Genomic DNA, 22148 nt, shown 5'->3' on the forward strand with positions numbered 1-22148 from the left:
ACAGTTACTAAGGGACAAGGTGCTCTCGTGACCCGCTGCTGAAGCACGCCACTTGCCAAGGCCTCGGGGCCGGGGCACTGGGAGCTGGCTCAGGAAATCTGGGTTCAGCTGCCGCAGCGTCCCCGTGCGCCTGGGCTTGGCCGCGGCTCTGGAAAAGCTTCGCTGCCTTCCACCTCCACACATCACCTGGCTCGGCCCCGGGAGCGCTGAGACCTCCGTGCCCCCCACCGCCGCGGCGACTGACGGCACCTCCCCGCCCGTCCGGGGGTGTCACAAAATTCCCCGTGCCCCCAGAGGGGACCCTGAGCACGGTGCCACTGCGGCACGCCGCCTGGCTCCCTGCCTCCTCCTGGCTTCCCTTTTCAGGCTCAAAAACTGCCGCCCCCCCCCCCCTGCAGCACGTGGGAGCGGGGTCACGCGTGGGAGCAGGCGGCTCCCACTCAGTCCCCGCTTCCCTGACGACTCCTGGCCCTATTTTCACACCTGAAGCTGCCGTCCCGGGGCCGCCCGCAGGGGAGCCCGCTCCCTTCAACGCCTCCCCCATCTGGGTCTGATAGAGGGCTCGCACATCTGTCCCCACACATGCTGCCGAAGACGAGCCTGGGATCAGGCAGCTTCCCAACCCCGTTCGGCTCAACCGGAGCCTGCCGAGAGCTGGAGCCTCCTGTCCCGCTGCCAAGCAGCAGGAACACCGAACCCAAAACCCTTCCCCAGCCCCCCAAACCCGGCACAGAGCCCCGGGGGGACACCGGCGGAGCCCCGGGAGGACGGCACCCTCCAGCTCTGGGGTTGCTGGAGGTGCTGCCCCATCGCTGGGCGAGCAGGATGAGGTTGGGCACGAGGCCGTGCGCACCACGGCGTGCCCAGCTGCGTGCACGAGCATCCTCGCACGCGTTCGTGCACGGGGCTGCGTGTGCGCGAGGCCGGGGCGCGAGAGAGCTGGTGTGCACGTGTGTGCGAGGGAGCCTCTGCGCGCACTCTGTGTGTGTGTGTGTGTGTGTGTGTGTGTGTGTTTGAGCCATGGCTTCATTTCTGAAGATTGTTTCCGAGCTTGGAGCCAAGTCCTGAGTTCAAGTGGGAACTATGCATTCCTTGGGGGTTCGGGGAGAGAGCTCGGGGTCTGAGGCCTCTCCCCAGTGCTGTGAATCACTGCCCGGGGAGCCTGCGTGATCGCTGTGTTCCATGGTGAGACTGGCACTCACTGTCTGGGTATTCAAATTAAAGCTGCATGGAGCTGCTCGGCTCCTCGCTCTCGGCCGGCTCCTCTTGCTACTGCTCGCAGCGACCTGGTGCTGCCATTTGCACACAATGCACGGCTGGGTTCGGGGTGGGGGGAGCTGCGCACGAACGGAACATCAAACAGGAAAAGCTGGTATTCCCTCCCGAAATCTGCCTTCCTGCTTCCAAGCTAAACAGGCTTCAAAGGGGAGGCTTGTTTGTGCTTCTGCACCAGGCCTGGCTTCTCCATGGCGGGGTCAGCCTCAAGGAGCACGGAGCAGGTTAAAGAGCAAGAGAAACAAACCCAACGCAGAGCTGCACGCTTAACCCCTTGCTGCATCCCCAGGAAGAGACGGTGCCGAGGGCAAGGGCACGGTTGGGGTCTGGAGGCCAGCTTTGGGACGTGGCACCACGGCCTCTGCCCCCAGTGGCCGCGGGTCCCCGGCTTACCCAAGCCAGGCTGAGCTGGCCCAGTCCTCGTTTTGGAGGTCCAGGGAGGCAGCAACTGGGGCAGGGAGGGCAACGGGGGCTTTCAGCCCTCCCGCAGCCCCTGCTCGCCGCCCGGGGTTTGGCTGAACGAGCCTCACGTGAAGCACGTGGGAGCACCGGGGAGGCAGGGCCAGGGCTCCGGGGAAGGTGCCAGCAATCCCAGGTGTTAGCACGCTCCGCAGCCCCGGGGGCTGTGCTGGGGTGGCTGCCTTCCTTCCCTTTTTTTCCCTAAAAAACGCCCTGGCACCGCCGTGCCAAGCCACGGAGCCCCTTGACAGCCCCGTGCCCACTGCCCAGGGGTCCTGTCCCCAGCCCCAGGGGTCCTTCCTGAGCCAGACCCTGTGGATAGGGTGGCCGTTTGGTGCTGGCTGTAGGGCCGGCAGGGCTAGGAGTCGGGGAGGAGGCCCCATAAATGCTGGGAGGGCAGGGGAGCAGCAGGGCCTGCTGGAGGTGCCCACGGGGCAGCGCTGGCACCCGGCCCCCTGGGGCTGGGGCTGGGCTGGGGGCTGCACGCGGGCTCTGAGAGGCTCAGCCCCACTCCTGCCCCAAGCTCTCCTTCTGCCCCCATCCTTTCCTTCTGTCCCCAAGCTCTCCTTCTGTCCCCGGTGTCCCCTAAAGGCCAGGTTGGCACCGGGGCGCGGGCGGCCGCGGCGAGGCCCTGGCCGGAGGAGCGCTACCTCGAGCCCAGCGAGCGATCAAACAATCAGAGCAAAGGCATCTCCCCAAATCCTCCCGCCACCCTGGGAGACCACCCAGCAGCACAGCCGTTATCTGCCAGGGTGAGTGTTTACCAATAACGGGAACCAGCTTGCTGTTTTACTGCGAGCTTTATAAGGATAAAAAGAAGGGCTGGGCTTGAGCAGCTCTGAGACGCTGGGACACAGGCCGGCCATTTGCTCGGGCTGCCTAAGCCCCAGCTCAGCTGGGATAAGCTATCTGCTTTGATTGTTTAACAATTCCTCCTCCTCGCTCCTTCCAAAACTCCTTCCAAATCCCGTTTAACACCCACATGCCTCTCCCGGCCCCTGGCACCCCCTCAGTGCACCACGGGGAGCGGAGCCTGGGGAGGGCTGCGGGCAGCGAGCTGGCAGGCAGGGGAGCGGCGAGGCACGGGGAGAAGGAGCGCCGGCTGCTGCCGGGACGAGACACAGCTCCAGCAAGCAAATAGAAAAGCAGGCAAAAGCAAAGGGCTCGTGCCCAGACCCGGTGCAGGACCGCGACCGCTCGGCTGAGCGCGGCACGAGCCGCCCGGCTGCGGACCACACAGGCTCTGCGGGCACGTGGGGCAGCACTGAGGGAGCTGGCACGGGGGGAGAGCCCGTCCCGGGGGATGAGGAAGCCCACCCGCCTCGTGCTGGCCACGCTCACCGATCAGGGGCACCACCAGGATGAATTTCCTGCAGTCCAGCAGCGTCACCAAGCTGCCCAGGTGGTCGATGAAGCCGTTGGTGTCCGGCACCAGGAAGACGGGTCTGATCTCCAGCTCCATCTGCCTCATTTGACTCTGGTCTTTCAGCACGGCCTGGAGGAGAGGGACAGATGATGAGTAAGAAGGACGTCAGCCCCGCAAGCCATGGCCACTGAGAGCAGAAGACACGCCTGGCTGGCGCGCGTGCCTCCCGCAGCAAGGGTGCTGTGTGCCACCGCGTGCCACCCACACACCTCCAGCACTCCTGCACACAAGTGGGATGCTGAAAGCCACCCCAAAAGCACCCTCGTAGGACAACAGCCCTGTGCAGGCACCAGGGCAGGCTGGCTGGAGCAGAAATTGTGCCATTTGTAGGACTGGCAGCGGCCAGGATGATCTGCAGCGATGCCAGGAGCCCTGCCTCGATGGGAAAGGAGGCTGGGGGAAGGGGGGGTTTGTCCTCCAGGTGGAAACAGCTCAAGGTGACACGATCGCCAGCGACAACAAACTAATTTGGGACGCACAAGTCGTGCCAGCAGCATCCTAACACCAGGACCCCGAGCAGGAAAGGGCTGCGGGGAGCATCTCGCTGTGTCCCACCAGGTCCCGCACGTGCGGTGCCTTTCCTGGCAACATCCAGCTGGGAAACCAGGTGGGCTCCAGCCCTGAAAACCCACAGAGCTGTCCTTGACGGAGCCCCACGTGCCCTCCGGAGACCAGAGGTGCTCACAGACATGGGGAGGGTCGGGTGGGTCTTAGCAGCAACCCCCCGGGGCTGGACCCGGACCTTAGGACGAGGCCGTTTGCCAGGAGGGGACCGAAAAGCTCACGTATTCCTCCCGACGCTATCGAAGCACTTGGGCTCTTTAGTAAGTCACGGGCTTAAAAAACTCAGGATGCTATTCTAGTGCTTCCTCCGCTTAAAAATAGCTCCCCTGGACTCGCTGATGTTTGTTGCCTCTAATAGGAACCGCTCACCCATGGAGCACAGCAGCGCTGCTGGGGAACAGAACCGCCAGGAGAACCCTTGCGAGACCGGGCTTGCACCCACACGGAGCAACCCCGGGGCTAGAAGGGGAAGCCTGGCCTCCCCCAGCCCCTTGTGCTGACCCCGTTGTGCCCAGCGTTACGGGGTTTGGGGTCTGAACCCCTCTGTAGCTGTGCCAAAGCCCCAGAGGCTCCCTGGAACGAGGAGCTGCAGGGGCCAGCAGCGGCCGTGGAAAGAAGTGGGATTTAATCCATTTCCAAGTGCTGTCATCTGGCTTTAAATCAAGATGTCTTGATGCTGCCACCTCCCCCGAGGCAAGGCAGCAACCAGAACCTTCCCCACGTGCCTCGCAACCCTCCCGGCCACAGCTCCCATCGGCCAGGAAGGCGAAAAGCGAGCAGGGGGCACCGGGGGGCAGCTGGGTGCCTGTATGGGGTGACTGCACCCGGCCACGTGCTGGGTGGCGAGGCAGGGAGGTGTTTGCACCCCCAGGTGCCACGGGAGGACGTATGGCGAGGGGACAATGTGACAGCAGCCAGGGCACGGGGCTGCCCCTGCATCCTTGCAGCAAGGAGGGCGTCAGGTGGGTTTTTCCCCAACGTTTGGGAGCGCAGGGATGGGATGTTCGGCCCCGGGCAGCACCAAGCCCTACTCGGTGGGGATGGAGTTCAAGCAGGAAGGCTGAGCAAAGCCACGTGTCCCAGCAGAAAGCCCGCGAAGGGCAACGACGATCCAAAAAACCAAGGGGGGGACCCTGCCTGCGCCCCGACACGGCCCCCAGCCCCATGCAGGCGGCCGGGGGAGCGCGGCCCCATAGGCACGGAGCGGGAAGCTCACCTACCCGGCCGGCCGGGGCCACGCAGGTGACGGTGGCGCCGGGTCCCTGGTGGGTGGCATCTGCCCCGGCGGCTCCGGCGGGCCGTACCCGGCCGATTCCTGGCAGCTGCGAGCGATGCCTGTGCCGGCCGTCACGTCCCATTCCGCTCCCCGGGCCGCCCGGTGAGAGAAGGACACAGGATGCGCCGGGAGTGAAAGAGCGAGGTCGGCGGGGAGCGTGCCAAGTCCCCTCGCACAGCTCCGGGCCGCTCGGGGAGCCAGAGGGAAACTCGCCTTTGCAGGGTTCAGAGGCCGGCAGCGAGATTTATTTTTGTTTGTGTGAGTAAAAGGCTGCAGAAGCCTCTGGCCAAGGGGCTCGGAGGGAGAGGGGGGGGGAAAAGAGAGAGAGAGAGGAGAGGAGTGGCCTGTGATTCATACAGGCTCCGGCTGGCCTCGAGCCAGAGATGAAAGGGAGCCCATGTGCAGGACGGGGAGCGAGCGCCGCGTTAACCCTTCCGCTGGCCCTCGGGCACGGCCGCTGCCCCACGGCGAGGATGAGGGGGTGTGGGGATGGGGTCGGGATGCCCGCAGCCGGGCCGGGCTCTGCGCCGCGAGCCGACGGTACCAATCCGTGACCCCGGTCCCGTTGTGCCTCGTCGTCCCCCGTGGTAGAAGGGGAGGGTGGCCCGGGTGGCTCGGTGGGTGGTGGGGTCCGGGAGACCCTCGGGGGTTGAGCTGGTGCAGCCCCACCCCAGTGCAAGCAGTTTAGGACAGGCAGATTTGGGTTTTATCGGGGCTAATTGCACTCCCTGGCTCTGTGGCAGAGGGATCCTGCGGGGCTGGCACCCGACAGGGGACCCCTGGGGCCAGCAGCTCGCTGCTCTTCTCGGGGCTTGGCAGTTTTCCTTCTCCTGGCCACTCCAGCCCCTAAATCCGCACCCACCTGCAGCCCCCATCCCGGCCACGGCTCCCTGGTCAGGGGCTTCTCCCAGGAGCTCGGCAGGAGCCGGAGGCAGCTCCCCCAGCTGCCCCAGCTGGTGGCAGCACTGAGATCAGACACTCCTGCGCGCACAGTCCCAAATTCCCAGCTCATCCATCAGCTGGGATCACCTGGGGGATTCCCCGGAAGCCGCTGCCTGGCCGGAGGGATCCCATTTTGGGAAGGGGACAGCTCTGTGCGGGGGTCGAGCCACCAGGCTGCGTTTTCTGCTGATGGCACAGCGTACAGAGGTCCGCCAGGAGCGCAGCGCTGGGTTCCTGCAGCCCGGCAGAGGAAAGCCAGGAGCTGGAGCCCCGCAGAGCTGCGTGCCACCTCCGGGACGGGTCACTGGGGGTGACACCACCCTGCCAGAACGGATGGGCCGTCACCATCCTGCTGCCACCCCTTTTACCCTGACCCTTGGGAGAGCCACCCTCCGTCCGCGGGGCACCCCGGGGCCGCTGCCCGCTCCGTCCCCCCGCGTGCGCTGGGTCGGGGAGGCGCGTTTTGCAGGGCTGAGAACAATGCCTCCCTCGCCTCTCCTGGAGGGTTTCCTCCTTCCAAGGTTCCTCGGCAGCGTCTTCCTCAGGAGTAAACGTGCCCCGTGCCTGGTAGCAAGCCGGGGCCGCCGCCGTGGCGGAGCCGCCGTGGGTGGGTGTGCGCCTTCCGCAGCCGGCAGGCACCCGGCTCCCAGGCAGGTGCGTGTCAGCGCGTGTGCACCCGCGGCATTGTTCCTGCGCCCAGACGAGAGCGTGAATGGGATGCGGCTAAATTTAGCCACTTACTCACACTACCGCCACAAAGGAGCGGCTGCATCTTAAGGGGGCGGCCGTTCCGTGGGCTCAGAAGGGACAGGAGCGCGGCTATTTTGGGAAGACATGTCATAATTGGCCGCCCGGCCGAGCCGCTTCTGTAATGCTGAGCGAAACAATAGCAGCATCCAGAGGAAGAGGCTGTTATGTTTCAGGTGGGATGTTTTCAACCGCGCAGGAAACTCGGCCGCTCCCAGTGCGCGGCGGCGGCACAAAGGACGGAGGGCTCCGGACTGCGCGCACCCAGCGCCGGGCCAAGCGGCTGGGGGTGGCCGGGGGGCACGGCCCTGCCACCTCCCCGCTCCACCTGCCTGCCCCAAAATATTCGGGTGGCACCCAGGGAGGTGGCCGGCCCTCCAGCTCGCTGCTGTCACCTGCTCGTGGCCAGCGTGGGTGAGGGTAAGGGCAGGGTGGCGGTGGCGCAGCCATGGAGCAGCAGCCGCCCCACAAAGGGTTGTCCCTCGGCACCAGGATGCGTCACACTGTGACCTAAACCTGCTCTGCCCTACCTGGCCCCGCTCAGCGTGATGGTTTTGGGGTCCTGGCTCGTGCAGAGGAACCGAGCTCTCCTGTGTTCCCTGCAGCTGTGCCAGCAAGGTGCCCCCGTTTAATATTTACTCTGCCTGGACCCGTGCTTCCAGCCCAGGCTGAGCAATGGTCCCGTGCACACCCAAACCAGGGCAGCGAGGGAAGCACAACGAAGCCCAAATCGCCCTCGAGGCTGGTGTAAACGTGACCGCAGCGGTGGTTGTGGCTGGGAGCTGCAGCACGGAGGAGCGGGGCTGTGCTGCCAGCTGGTGCAGCGCAGGGATCCCAGGACAAGGATGGAGCCGGTGATCTGCTCCAGCAGCACAGCTGGGCACCAAGAGGTGGGGAGCGGGGCGGAGGAAGGAAGGTAGAGCACGAAAACCGCCAGGAGAAGGCAGGGATTTCGCGGAGAGCTCTGCAGGGCTCGGGGGAGGCCACGAGAAGTGGTGTGGCCAAGGGATGAAGGCTTTACCCTGAGCCCTGGGTGGCTGCCCGTGCCATCACGGACTGCAGGAGGCACCATCAGGGTGCAGGCACGGCCACGGGGACGTGCCTGGAGAGCTGCAGCTCTCGGCCCTGCTAGAACAGGAGCTGCAGCTGCTCGGCTCCAGCAAGTACGTGGGGCTGCACTCGTCCCCGGGGTCACGGGCGGGGGGCTTGGAGAGCAGCCGCCGCGTGAACTCGGGAAAGGAGCGGTGAACTGGAGAGAAACGTGATGAAACCAGAAGGCAGGAGGTCCCAGGACGCACCAAACCCCCTTGGGAAGGTCGGGGACCCGCAGGTCGAGGCAGGGAAACTCGGGGTGGGGGGTGAGGTGCTGAGCTGGCTGCGGGGTCGCTAGCAGGGCCGGCACACACATGTTCAGCCCCGGGCTGTTCCCAGCCAGCCGGGCTGATTTGAGCGAAGCCCCGAGGATTTCTCCTCCGCCCTGAGCGCTCGGGCTCCAAGTGCACCTCAGCTCTCAGCTGTGCAGCCCCCGAAGCTGCCCACACCCTCATTCTGACCTCTCTCCGCCTGCGAGCGCCGGCTGGGGAGGAAGGGAGGAGCAGGCCAGGCAGCGAGCCCCCGACACACCAGGCAGCCCCCACGCTCCCCGCAGAAGGGGCAGCGACCATCCCGGGGGGCCACACCGCAGCTGGGCCGGTGGCCGGGGTTGGGATGTGCCCTCCCCAAACACCCCGAGCACGTGCGGCTCCCCTTGGCCGTGCCGGGGAAGCGGGGAATTGACCGACACCTCCCGCTTCCCAAGCTTGGGGCAGCTTTAAATTTACAGCCCACCTCGCCCAGCTCGGCTTTGCTTCCTCGTTATCCTTCGAAAAGGGGAGCCGGGTACCTGCCAACAACACCGGGACGGCCTCGCCGCCCTCCCTCCCTCCCTCCCGGCGCGGTTTGAGACCCTGCGCCTCGACGCGGGTTTCTCGAAATTCGAAGGAAAAAAAAAAAAAAAAAAAGAAAAAAAAGGAGAAATCTGAAAAAAAAAAAAAAAAAAAAGGTTGGGGTGGGTTTGGAAAAGTGAAGCGCAGTGGTTCTGGGCCCGGCGCCAGCAGCCGGAGGGTACACATGTGCGCGCTCTCCCAGTAGGGCCTTCAGCAGCCCTGTTTTACAACCACCTCGGCACACACTGCAGAGTTCACGCATATGGCCAGACAGATGTGTCTGGCTTACGTTCAAGGCTGGAAAATGAAGAATTATGGAAGTGAAGGGCCCTGGGCATTAGAGAGGGCGGAGGTGAGGGGGAGGGGAGCCAGGGAGAATTTTTTCCTCTGCTGAGAAATCCTCATCTGGGCGGCGAGGCTGGAGGAAGAGGGGCTGCGAGCGAGCGAGGAGCCAAGAGCCATGCATGTGAGCTCGCTCTTAAAGCTACAGCAAGCACCGCCAGGCAGCTGCGACCAGTGCGACCAGTTTAAATTGCCCGTTCCCACTGGGAAACGCGCTGGGAATAGGTCAGGGCCGGGCCAGGATCACCTGCGTCCCGTCTGTTTGTCCCCATGACGATGGCAACGCTTCGCTCTGGCCGTCCGCGGGCTGTTTGTCCTGCTGCTGGCTCCCACGTGAGCTCGTGAGCTCCCACCCTCTCCCTGTGCCCTGATTCACGGGACAGCTGCCTCCCAGCACAGCCCCGATGCCACCAAAGCTCTGTCCCAGCCCGGGGACAGCTCGCTGCCTGGCACGTGCTGCGTCACAGCCATCAGGGAGCGCAAAGAGCTCGGTGGAGGAGCGGTGTCGAGCTCCTCCAGGGCTCCTGGAGACCCCAGCACGCGGCTGTGGAAGGGCAGGTCTCACCCCATGTGGCTCAGCAACAAGATTCAGGCCTGCCCTCTGAAGGCAGAGCTGCCTGCTGCTGGGTTTTGCGCAGGGGGCACCTACGGAAAGCTCACGGTGCCGTGAGGCATCCCAGGAAGGAACTCGTCCCCGAGCACGGCAGGGAAATGGCACAAGGAGACAAAATCGGCCCCCGTGCAGCACCAAAGCAGCTCCTCAGCCAGCCCAGCAGAGCAGGGGTTGCAGCTGCACATCCCAGCCTACCTGAATCTTGTCCTGCCGCCGCTGCTGCTCAGCTACTTTCCTGGCCAGCGCCTGCTTCTTGGCTCTGAGCTCCCTGATGTCCAGCTCTCCTCCGCTGCCTTCAGCCTCTGAGTCATCCTCGAATGCTTCAATCCTCACATCATCTTCCTTCTTCCAGGAAACGCAGAAAGACAAAAACAGGCGAGATGTCATTGTCAGGGACGCTGGTGGCAGGGCCTGCTGCTCCCCCCCCCCCCCCCCCCTTCCCAGGAGGCAGATCCCTGCCCAGCGTGGCTCATCCCCGCTCGCTGCCGGGAGCCTGGTGCTAAATACTTCAAAGCAAACCCGAATAAATAAACTGTGAACATGCAGGGGGGGTGACAAGGTGAGAGAGCGGAGCGGGGCAGGGATGCCACAGGGCGGGGGGCAGCCCTGGGTAAAGCTCTGGGCCGAAATCAAACCGTGGCGAGCCTTGGAAAACTCTTCCCACGGCCCCGGGTGAGTCACTGATGCTTTACAGGCTTCAGTTCTGCAAAGTGGGGAGCGTGGCATTTCCTTGCCTCTCCGGGCAGGCTGCACGGCCCTCCAGCCAGGGTATTTTTGTGCCCATCTGCACCCCGGGCTGCGCGCCCCTGCCCCAAAAGCGCCGCCCCAAAATAACGCTACGCACGCACGGCCGTCACCTCGCCAGGAAACCCGGCGCACGGGAGAGCAACGAGCCCCCTCCATCCTCGGGTGTGATCTCAGCACAGGCCAGAGAAATTCCTGCACCCACCCCGAAACTCCCTGGAGCCGCAGCAGCTGGTCCAGAAAGAGACAGTCCTGGTTTGAAACCCCCGCGTGAGGTGACGGAGAACCCACTGCGTCTCGGGGGCAGTCGTCGCCACGCTTAATTAGGTTAATTACTTCCTCCATTAACATTTGCATCCTTCTCAGCCCGCTTTTGTTGGGCTGCCTCTGGCCAGGAGCCTCGGCTGTGCCAACCCCGGGGGTCGCAGGGGCTGCAGCCTCCTGCCTGCGCGGGCGCTTGGAGACCTCGGTGCGCCTCCGCCCTGCCCTGGGCACGCTGCTGTCCCCACCAGGAGGTCTCCAGAGCTTCCCAGTTTGCTCGTGCTACTCTGGAGACCCCAGAACGGGCTGTGCGGGGGATCAGCCACGACCCAGCTCCCTCCCAGCTTTGCTGTTCCCCTAAAAAGGTCCCTGCCTGCACCTCCCTGCCTGTTCCCAGCGCAGGGCCCACCAGCACACACGTGCTGCCCACGAGCCCAGCTCTGCCACTCACCCAGGCAGCCCCCTCGGCCCCCCAAGCCCCCTTTTTTCCCCCGTGCAGCCCCTGTGAACCATCCCAAACCCTGCAGTGCCGATTTTCCCTGCCCTGCACAAAACCAACGGGGCTGGGAAGGATCCTGCCCCGAATGATCCCCCCGAAATGCCGAGAGCACTGCTGCCCGGCCACGGCACGGGGCAGAGGGACCCGCAGCGCCCCAGGGACGGGGCAGGAGTGCTCAGCCTTAATTTTAACAGCCCCAAAACTGTCCGGATGCATCCTCCATCATTTCACCCGGAGCCACGCGGCCACCTGGCCGCAGAACCAAGCGCTCCTCTCCGCTGGTGACTTCTGAGCCATGGGAAGGAGGAAGGCAGAGCCCCCGGGCTCACTTCCCTCTCCGGGACAGCCTGGACCACAGAGGATGGGGGATGCTGTGAGAGGGATGAAGCTGTGCCGGGGCCTCGGGAACAGATCCCCTGCGGTGTTTGGGGTCAGGCTTTGCTTGCCCAGGCTCAGGGCTGGCCGTGCTGGCAAGCTGGGAGCTGCTTTGCACCGCGGCCCCGAGGAGGAAGCTCCGGGGTTACGCAAGGAGCACGCACCGAGCTTCCCACAGCCGGGCGAGAGGCAGCCCCCCTCCTCCCCGTGGTTACACAGCAGGAATCGGGGGGGGCTGACCCTAAAACGAGAGCGTTGCAGAGAGCAGCACCGTCCCGCCGTGACGTGGGGTGGGACCTGAAGATCCCAAAAGCTCACACGGTCAGTGGTGTCGGCCCCAAACCCTCCCCACAAACTCCAGGAGAGGACAGGGGTCTGGGTCTCCCACCCTGCAATCTCTTGCCACCCAGGGTGCTGCTTTGAGCCCTAGGCAACAAAAACACCTCGAATCCATCCCGTGCTCAGCTCAAATCCATCCTGTGCTCGGCTGGAGCCATCCACAGGGACGCAGGGAGATGAGGAGGGTGCTGAGCACGCTCCTGCTGGGGCCTCCCCTGGCTGTCGGCCCCAGGGGGGGACACACGGCACAGACCATAGGGACTGGGGGCTGGATCCCATGATCTGGGGCTTGGTCCCGATGATCTCTCGAGGTCCCTTCCAACCCCCACGACTGTTTCTGTGACCACCCAGCACCGGCAGGGGCGATTTTCCCCCCCCCCCCTGGCCCCGTGCGGAGGGCGGGGGCGCGGGGAGCCGGGTGGCTCTGCCCCCTCTCCGCTGTTCCCCCGGCTTTTCAAAGCGCGAGATGAAACAGAAAAGCAAAAAGAGTCAACCTGCAGAGCGGCTGGCAGAGCCCTTAAAACACACACACACGGAGCCTGGAGCGAAGCGAGGCCTACAGGAACAAGCAAGGGCAGAAAAACAAGAGGCGAATTCCTTAATCACATCAGGATGTGAGAGGCAGGGGAGGGACGGGGCGCCAATGTCAGCTCTTCCTGTACGTGTGCTGGAGGCTGGAGCTCGGGCCTCTGCCGCCACCAGCTCCACGGCTAGAAACTCCATCCCGAGGCTCAACCCTGACACCCCCTCGCCCACCACCCTCCCCAAAATCCCCGGGCTGCAGGGTTTTAAACCTCCCCTCCCGTGTCCGTGTGTGTGTGTGTCCCCCCCCCCTCTCCGAATTAAAAAAGCAGCATCTGGAACTCATAGCGCCGGGCGAGATAGAGGCACGTGGGCTGGGCTGGCAGGAAAGGGCACGAGCAAAGCACACTCAGGAGACCGGGGCCGTGTACTATTTGCTCTCCAACCCCCCCCCCGGCTCCCCCCATAAAACGCACACGCAGCCACGGCAGCTATAAATAGCGGGAGCTGCAGGGCAGGCAGGGGCTGGGCCCCACAGGGGTGATTCTTCCTTCACCGAGGCGCGCTCTTCCCGCACGGTACCTGATCTTCCAGTTGTTTTCCCTCTTGGCTTCCCATTTCCTTTCCCATGGCGTCTGGGACGGGTGCCACTGACACATATTTTCCACCCTTGAATGCCAGCAAAGGCTCTTCTTGTCCACAAAGGGCTTCCAGGAAATACTTCAGAACTGTGACCCTCTTGCAGTCGGCTGCAATAACCTACGGGGTGAGGGCGAGGGGGTTGGGGAGAGGCAAAGGAAAACAAAAAGTCAGTGCAAAGGGGGAGGCGGGAGAGCAGGGAGACGCTCGGGGCACGCAGGCGGCACCGTGGGGACCTGCGGGGTTCCCCTCTGCCTTCCCAACAGGGATGGGAGGGATTTACCCAGGCCTCCAGCTCAGCGTCCCCGGGGAAAATGAGGTTGGTGAGCGCGAGGTCAGCGCGCCCCGAGCCCATCGCGTGCTGCCCTGCCCTCTGCGTGCAACCTGGAGCCGTGTGCGGGGCTGCCGGGGGGGCACCGGCCCCTGCTCGGCCCCATTGGGACGGGGAAAGTCCTGCTGAGGGCTGGTCCGGGCTGTTTGGTGTCAGCTCAGTCACCAGATTCTCCCCCCCCCGAAAATAGAGGGGCTGGGAGGGATGCAGGTGCGAGAGCAGGCGGCTGGGGGCACGTCACCAAGGCCAGACCCCCCCTGCCCGGCTCCAGCCCGACCCCGTCCCATGGGGCCGGTGCCGTGGACCAACTGGGGAGCCCTTGTCAGGGAGGCTGGGATGGATCTGGCCAGAAGGAAACTCAATAGCCCAGGTAATTATCGCTTTATGAGGCTCTCAAATGGAGTTTCCAGAGCGCAGGAGCCCGGTGCCTCCGTGGCCCCCGTCCTGTAGGGCCTCTGCCTGCGTCCCCAGCGGGATCCCGATGGCCGCGGGGCTCTGCACCTGCAGCTCTCCCCTCTGGTGCTTCCCCCCGAGCGGTGTCAGCGACGGGGAGAAGCAGCAAGGACACAGAGAAAGCCAGCAAACGGGGGGCTAAAAGCACCACCCGCCCCGCAGACCGAGTCCCCGTTCGTGCCCGAGTTCCTCCTGCCCCCAAAACCGCTCCGGCTCCGCTCTGCCCACCCGCAGCACAGCTCTGAGACCTCACCCCAAAAGGTCCCCGCTGCCTCCGGGGCTGGGAGAGCCAGGACACGGCACGAGGATCGCTGCCCCATGCTCACACTGGGTGCTGGCAGCACCGGGAATGGACGGGGACACGAATGGGGACACGAATGGGGACACGGATGGGGCCGGGTGGCAGCGAGCAGGGGGCTGGCAGCGGCGCACGGCGCGGCCCCGCTGCACCAGGCTGCCGTGAGAGGAAACTTCTGCTCTTCCACAATGCTGCCAGTTTCCTCTCTGCGGGCTAATTTTAACCGCCGTGTCGCTGCCGTGCGTGTCAAAAACCTGACCCTGCTCTGACCTGCAACCTCCCACCCCGGCTACCGCCCGCACGAGGCACCTTTACGTGAGGGCAGCCGGAGACGGCGCCGCTTGAGGGTGCCCCCCTCGGGCCCCGAGCGCCCCCAAACCTCACCGAGATTTGGGGGGGGGGGGAAGGAGATGCCCCTTTCTCCCCCCCCAGGAAGCAGGCGCTGCTCCTGAGAGGTGCAGGCGCAGGGTGATGGCAATGCAGAGAGCGAGGGACCCGTAACCACCGACTCTGCTCCTAAAAAGGGTGCCCTGCAGGGTGGAGAGGGGCAACGAGCAAAGGAGAAGGTGGTGCGGGCTCAGCAGCCCTGGGAATGGGGCTGGACGGCCCTTCTGGACGGGCCCTTTGCTGCTTGGGATGCCCAGCCTGGAGCAAGCCCGGCAAGAGGCCCAGAAGGAACGTTCCCATCCTGCTGGCTCTCCTTTAGGAACGATTCTGCGAAGGGGAAAGTCAGAAGGAAAGGGAACGAGAGCGCAGGGGGAATGGCTGTCATGGGAAACAGCCCCCTGAGAGAGCTGCCGGCCGCAGCGACCCGGGGGAAGTGGTGGAAACCTCCTGGCCTGGTTCACCCCCAGCTCACCAGGCTAACACTGCTGGGTCTGTGCACAGCACCCGGCCTGACTCACCCGAGGCAGCTCAGCCCTGGGATTTTCCAGCCCCGGTCCATGCAGTTCCCTTGTGCCCGGGCTGCTCCACGAGCCCTGGAAGCGGGGCAGCCCTCTGGCACCACAAGCACCGCCACGGGGACCTGCACGTGGCAGCAGCGGGGCTGTGAGCAGGCTGTGCCCGACAGCAGCAGGGAACGGGGTGCAGGAGAGGCTGGCTAGGTGGGGAGGAGACAGGCACCCCGTCCTGACACCCTTCGCGAGGGATTTCGCCTGAAATAAAAGCGATCACATCTGGTTTAGGGCCCGGGAGGTTTTCCCCTACGCCTGCAGGGCCGGGTGCTGACACCTCCGCGCAGCACAGGCGGAAATCTCGGCTGTCAGAGCCTCCTGGACGGGGAGCCACCAAGAGGATTGCAGAAAAGCCCCCGTCACCCACGGCTGGGTGCGGGGCCGAGGGCAGGTGGGTTCGTTTCTTCCTCCCCTGCAGAAGAAAGGAGCGGGGAAACTCCCGACCGCCTGCCAAGCCGGCGCAGCCCCGGCGCTTCAATTCAGCTCATCTGCTGCGGAGAAAAGAGCCCGACCGAAGGCCCATGACATAATGCCACAGTAACTTGTCTCATGAACACATTTTTCCAGCCCACATGAATGAAAAACAGGGAACGAGCTCCGCACATCCCCGTCACGTGCAGCCCGGGGCCCGCGCCCTGCCTGCCGTGGCCGTGCCAGAGGCGCTCCGGGAGCCAGGCTGGCCGCGGCGCGGGGCTGCCCTGCCTCGAGGTGCTGGGAAACGAGTGACCCGTGCCTGGCACCCGGGTGTCGAGAGTGGCAGCTTGGAGCCTCGCGTGACACGCGGCAAGCCGCAAGGCAGAAACTTCCCGTTTCGGGGTGGAAACGCGAGTGCCCGCAGCAGCAGCGGCGTGCCCGGGGCCACGGGGACGGCCGCGGAGGTGCCGGAGGCTCACGGGGCTGCTCCTCGCTACCAGCCCGGAGAGCAGCAGAGGTGCCGGGGCTCCGGGAGCCGTGGCTGCTCTCCCAAAAGGCAAGCTCGAGCATGAAAAATCAGACGGTGCCGACGCGTTGGGCGATGCAGGGGGAACGGAGCCGCCCCGCGCGCCCTTCCCCCTGCGAGCGTGCAGCGAGACAGCAGGAACCGAAAGCCTGGCTTCGAGTCGTCGCCGGGTATGAAAATAGGCCTGACACGCACGCAGCCGCTCGCAAAGGAAAACTGAAACTGAGAATTGCTGAAGTGGTCTGGTGCCCTCCGATGTGACCCGGGCTCAGTTCCCTTGCGGCGCGAGCGACCCGGGCAGCGATCGCGGAGCCCCCGCCTGCCGCAGTGCCTCGCGGGGACTGCGCGGGACCTCGCGGGGTGGCTCGGGCTGCAGCAGCCCCGCTTGCGAGCCTTGATCTCATCGGGCCGGGCCCAGAGATGAGAGGTTTTTAATCTGCCCCTAGATCAGACCCGCTAACCGCCAGCTCAGCGCCAGCCACCCGCAGAGGGCTGGTGGCTGCGAGGGCACGCTGAGGAGGAGGAGGAGGCTCGTTAGCGCTGCCCCTGCCAAGTCCTGGGTCGTACATTAACATCCTAATCATTGCCTGGGACACAGCGGGACACACATTAACACACCCGAACTGCCTGCGAAGACCCACTGGGCTGCACATTAGCTGCACCAGCTGCCGTGTTCTCAGCGCCGCTCTGCGGTTCCAGCGCATTCGGGACGAGCTCGCTGCCGCCCGCGGTCCTTGGCAAGGCCGGGATTGGTGTCCCCAGGAGGGCACGGGGCCCTCCCCAGCTCAAGGGCTGAGCCCCTCTATTTTTTTTCCCCCCCCAGATAAAGCACGCTGAAGGGAAAGCCTGCCCCGAGTGCTGCGTGGTGCTGTTTAACAAGATGAAGCCAGAGCCGGTGCCGACGCACGGGGTGGCGTGGAGGAGACGCAGCGCGTGTCCTGCTGGGATTCGAGGGGACGAAAGGGACTCGGTCCCAGCACCGTGCCCAGGGGACAAAAGCACTCGGGGCCAGCAGGGTGACACTGCCACGAACCAGCCCCACTCTCACTCAGGGGCAGAAGCACGCCGGGGGCCGCCCCGTCACCCCCAGCACCCCGCAGCGGGCGGCCCCGGGGCTCAGCACCTCCCTGCAGCCGGGCGAAATCGCCGTCACACCCACCGCCGCCTTCAATCGGCTTTTACAACTTGTTAATTTTACGCAGCGTCCTAAAGAGCAAATAACTGCGAGGCAGGAATGCAGAGCCTCCTTCGGCTGCTCCGAGGAGCCCGCGGCGGCCGAGCCAGCTGGCCCGGGGAGCCGCGCTCAGCCGGGGGACCCGCCACCTCCAGGAGGACCTGACTCGGGCCACGGAGGGCTGCCCCCGTCCCGCATGCTCCGAGGCAGGAGGCAGGCCGGCAGCTCTGCTGGGGGAAAATTTAGACTCAGACACAGCGGAGAAAGCGGAGCTGGAGAAGGGTTTTTGCTCGGAGCTCGTCCCCGCAGCTGGAGTCGGGAGGGAAAGGGACAGGAGGAGCTTGAGTCACAGCACAGAGAGATCCCATCCTGGATTCCGAGCTGGGAATGGGACAGGGCTGGGAGTCAGGGCCAAGCTCAAGCATGACCCAGCGTGGGGATAACGCTGCTTTTTTGCCACATTGCCTTAAACGCAGCTTGGTGGGAGCGAGGCAGCCGCTCTGTGCTTAAACCAAGTGAGCCCCGAACTACCTAAACCATGCGGTGTTGGCACGAGCCAGGTGAAACACCTGTGGTGCCCCTGAGGCCGGGGCTAAATGCCTCCCAACACCCTGAGCCTCCTTCTCCCCCCTGAGCCTCCTTCTCCTGTCCCTGGGGAGGCAGCTCGGAGGTGCAGGGGGGGCAGAGCGAGCTGCAGGAGCTCAAAAGGAAGCTCTGGGTTTGCTGTCATCCCTCCTGGGTTCACAGCTCACCGTCTGATACAAAAGCTGGGCTGGGTTTAACCCTGGCTTATCCCAGTCCCACATCTCTGGGCTTGCTCCAGTGCCAGGACGTGGCCGAGGAGTCCCTCGCCCTGCCCATCCCCAGACTCGGGTTTGGCCACCTGGGTAGGACCAAAGCATCGGCCAGGGCTGGGCAGAAGCGCTCACAGCTGGTTCACAGCCCTGGTTTCTGCAGCTGAGGGCTGCCTTCAGCCACAGCTTCTCTCAGAGACACGTCTGACGTTGCCTAACCCTGCAAGCAGGCTCGGAGGACGCAGCTCCCACGTGCACACCTCGGTGCATGACCTGGGAGCACAACCACAGCGCTGCCATCCCGCCCCAGCACAGCAGCGAGGCACTTGGAAAGTGCCCGGGGAGGATGGAGAAGCTCGGAGGTACCTTGCTGGTTGCTCCTTCCCATCACCGTTGCTGGAGAAGTGCTTTTTGTGCAAAGCTGTGGCTCCTCGAAGAGAAAGCCCAGACCACAACCTCTCTCCCAGCAGCCCTGCCTTGCAGAGCACAGCTCCAGCCCCTGCGTGGTCTCAGGGGAGTCCCGGGAGCAGCTGTGCTCTCAGCCTGGTGAGTGCTTCCATCTTTCCAGCCCTGGAAAGCCGCATGGAAAAGGAGCCAGGTGCCCATCATGAGGATTTGCTGGGCTAAGACTGGCCTTGCTCGTGCCAGGCAGCGCTGCAGAGAAGAAGCATGGATGATAGGAAGGTGCAAAGCTGGGGAGAAGATGGGTCTGGGCTGAGGTATCCAGTTTTTGGTGCCAGAGACCAGTTATAGCCAGAGCAGCCCACACAGATTGCTGCCATGTCCTCTAACTGCACCCAGGTGCTGGTACTTGGCAGCTGTAGGAGATGAAGAAGATGAAGGAGCTGAGGGAGACCCACCAAAGATGTGGGGAAGCACATCTGGGGCTTGGAGCCTGCTCTCAACAACCAGGGGAAGGGGAGCCCTGGGTGGGTGTGCCAAGCCTGCAGCAATCCCCAGAGCTGCCCGTCTGCCAGGGGCCAGTTCTCGCCCCCTGACTGGCACCAGGTGGTTGTGGGGCAGGAACACAGATTGAATTTGTACTCAGCTAGGCCAGAAGAAAGACAAAACTCCAACCAGGACACCCGCACTGCCACAGGTCCCACTCTGCGCCCCTCAAACCCTTCGTGCCGCGGCACGGCCCTGCAGCACCTCTCCTGGCTCCTCTCCAACCTTCCCTCCTTGCTCCCACCTTGCCACGGGGGTTGGGGAAAGCTGTGCACCCCAAAACACACCTGAGGCTACTGCAGGACCTCAGCAGCAGCAGTTCCTGCTGGAAAAGTCAGCTCCAAAGCAGCTGCTCTGGCTGGAAAGCCATCGTCCAGCCCCGTGCTCCCGTGCCCGGGGTGACCGGAGCGCTGGCTGGGACGGCCGCCGGCACCGGCTGCTGCTCTGAAGCGTGAGGAGCTTCCCAGCTCCACAGAGGAAAGTTTCTGATGGCTTCCAAACCCGGCTTTTGGCTTTGCCTGACGTTTGGAAAGCCTCGCCCTGATGTTTTATTCACCTGTTAACGCGCCGCGGAATCGTTTTGTCCGCTCCTCTCGCCAGCTCCTCTCCGGGGAGCGGCGGCGCTGGCGGCACGGGGGATGGCTCCAGGCTGCGTCCTACAACCTGCAGCTGGGTGGTGGGCACGGTGAGGGCTACCCCCATGGCCCGTTCCCACTGGGTGGTGGCAAACTGAGACAGAAGCACGACTTCAGCCTGGAGGAAACATCCCTGGGAAGACGATTTGGGTGCAGGAGGTCTCTGCAGTGACGCAGGGCTTTGTCCGCTTGGCGAGCGTGGCTCCTGGCCGGGCTCTCCTTGTGCTCCAGCAGCACAGCGAGGGCTGGGAGCTTCCCTGCATGGCAGGACGCTGCCTCTGCTAGGAGGCTGCAGGGATTTCCATGGCAGAAAGCTCTCCTGCAACCAAGCTGCCCCTGCACAGCACCGCTGGGCGCTGGGAAAACCACTTCCCCCAGCTGGGGATCACCCGGGGCATTTCTGCTCTCCCTGAGCACAGCACCGCGCGTTTCAGCTGCCAGGCAGGAGAACGAGGGACTGAAAAAGCCCAGCTTCCAAGCAGGCCTGTGAGAGAGGCAGACGAGTCCAGGAGAAACTGCAAGTGACAGCCAGGGGCTCCCTGTTACAGCCAGCACCCCCAGCCCCCAGCACATCCCCCGGCTTCCCAGGGGAAAAGGAGAAAAATTCAAGCAGAGCGATGCCAAGCCAAGACCGAGGGAGCCCACCCTGCTCCTCCCTTGCAGATCCTACAGAAAACACTAACCAGGGAGGCCAAGCCCCTGGAAATCTGCCCCCAAACCATGGTCCCAGGCTGGGGAAGGAGGAAGGCGAGACCCGTATCCTCGCTGGAGCCAACGTGGCACCAACATCGGCGCTCTCAGGGCAGGGGCTGCTCTCCCTGCTGCAAGAGCCTCCGATCTTTTCCTTTTCAGGGACTGGGGGAATTTATTTCCTCTGCCATTTCGGAGGATGCCTGCCTTGCCAGAGATTGTTTTGCAGAGTTAAGAAAGATAAGAAAGTGGTTAGCAGGCTCTTCGGTGGAGGAAGGGAGGATTGCTTAGTAAGGGAAAGGGGACTGCTCCGCTCCGCGCAGCCACGCGCTGCCCTTCCTCTGTGGCTGCAGCCTGTCCCCTCGCCTCTGCCCCTGGTACCTCTGCCCGTGGGGCCACGCTGGGGCCAGGAGAGCTGCCCCTCACCACAACTAAAACCCAGCTCTCCTGGCATTTGGGAAACGAGGCTGATGAACGCTCAGACCAACATCGAGACTGCAAAACTCAGCGGTGCTCTCCGAGAGCCCTTTTCCAGGGCACGTGGAAATAAACGTCGTGCACGGCTGAGCGAGGGGAGCTGCTGAAACCTCCCCGCTCCAGAAGGCACCTCCCAAGCCTGGAGGATGCCCTGATGTCCCTGCCCAGCAGCAGGGATGTTTTGCTACGGGGAGGTGCAGCCCAGCCCCCCCCAGAGCCCGCAGCCACCCTCGCTCTCCGCGTGGACGGAGGCGTCGTGCACCGAGGCGGGACGGAGCAGGCGCGGTGCCGGTACCACGAGCAATTTCGCAAGGACTTCCCCCACGGAGATGACTGCCCCGTGATTAGACCCACAACTCCGTGATTCCTGTCCCACGGGACAGGACCCCCGCGGCCGGGGGGTAGCAGAGGAGGAGGTGGGAAGTGGGGCGGTGGAAGGGTTACGACACAGAGCGCAGGAGCAGGGGCTGTTGTGCAACGAGAACAAAAAAAAAAAACCACGCAAAGAGACAAACCCTGCCATCGCCCACCTTCCCCATCTGTGCCTTCCACCTCTCGTCCCTCCAACGTGGTTATGGACAGAGAGGAAAACATCCCATTAGCCCGTGACCCCCAGGGCTTTGGATTTCCACCCCGGGTGGTGCGAAAGCCCCGCACGAACCTGCCGTCTGACCTCGGCGGCGCGAAGGAGAGGCGAGGTGAGGGCTGGAAGATTCTGCCTCGTCCTGGCAGAGCTGGCCGGGAAGCCGTTGCTGTGAGTTTACACAGCTTATAGGTTCTCCATGCAGTTCCTGGACGCCTTCCACTGCAGATGAGAGTTTTATGTCGAATTTTAAGTTTGACCACAAATATTTAAACTTCCTTGGACCGCAAATGCTCTATCTTCTTTGTGGTTGAGTTGGCACCAAAGGAGTATTTGCAGAGCCCTATATGTCTGTCTGTCATTTAAATATCTCGCGGAGGTGCCAAAGGCTTCAGAAGCGGAGGGGCTCCTCGGGCAGACCCCACAACTCGCCCTCCCAGGCCCCTGCTGCTCGGCACAGGCACGGAGAGGTGCAGAGGACGAGGACACAGGCTGAGCCGTCTCCTGCTCGCTCTCCGTTCCCTTTCCCTTTCAGAGAATGTCACCCGAGATCCCACTGCGACTTCCACAGCTCCTTGCCCCGGCTGATATTTGAACCGGGATGAAAGCCTTTGGCATTTTCTCCTCTTCTTTTAGGAAACTCGGGATTTCGGAGTCTGCGGGAGGCTGTTTTAACGAGAACCGCTAAAACCCCCTCGAGCTGCCCAGCTCCCACCTGGCTGCTCCTCGCCGCCTCCCCGCCGGGGTTTTCACTTCCCCAAAGGCGAGCAATTCTCAGAGGGTCACGGTCCGGCCCTGCTGAACTGGGATCCCGCTCTAGGGAAACTGGTCAGAGTGGTTAAGTCTCCGCGGCTGGACGGTGCCGAATAGAGGAAAGGCGGCTCAGCCAGACAAACACAGCCGAAGGAGCACCACGAAGGG

The 22148-nt window shown here is 64.0% G+C and overlaps 1 protein-coding gene across 2 annotated transcripts in view; it reads right to left on the bottom strand.

Moving 5' to 3' along the window:
* Positions 1 to 22148, bottom strand: part of SMG6 (SMG6 nonsense mediated mRNA decay factor) — a 105295-nt gene that overhangs the window by 4562 nt on the left and 78585 nt on the right. The window contains exons 14-16 of one of the 2 annotated variants that reach the window (XM_032201021.1): positions 12892 to 13068; positions 9765 to 9911; positions 3076 to 3229 (exon numbers count right to left, since the gene is read on the bottom strand). In XM_032201021.1, coding sequence (XP_032056912.1) covers positions 3076 to 3229; positions 9765 to 9911; positions 12892 to 13068 — 478 coding nt within the window. Of the gene's footprint in view, positions 1 to 3075; positions 3230 to 9764; positions 9915 to 12891; positions 13069 to 22148 lie in introns of both variants that reach the window. The other variant, XM_032201020.1, reaches the window with a different exon arrangement.

This window comes from Aythya fuligula, chromosome 20 (genome assembly GCF_009819795.1).
Source record: "Aythya fuligula isolate bAytFul2 chromosome 20, bAytFul2.pri, whole genome shotgun sequence".
Taxonomy (NCBI): Eukaryota; Metazoa; Chordata; class Aves; order Anseriformes; family Anatidae; genus Aythya; species Aythya fuligula.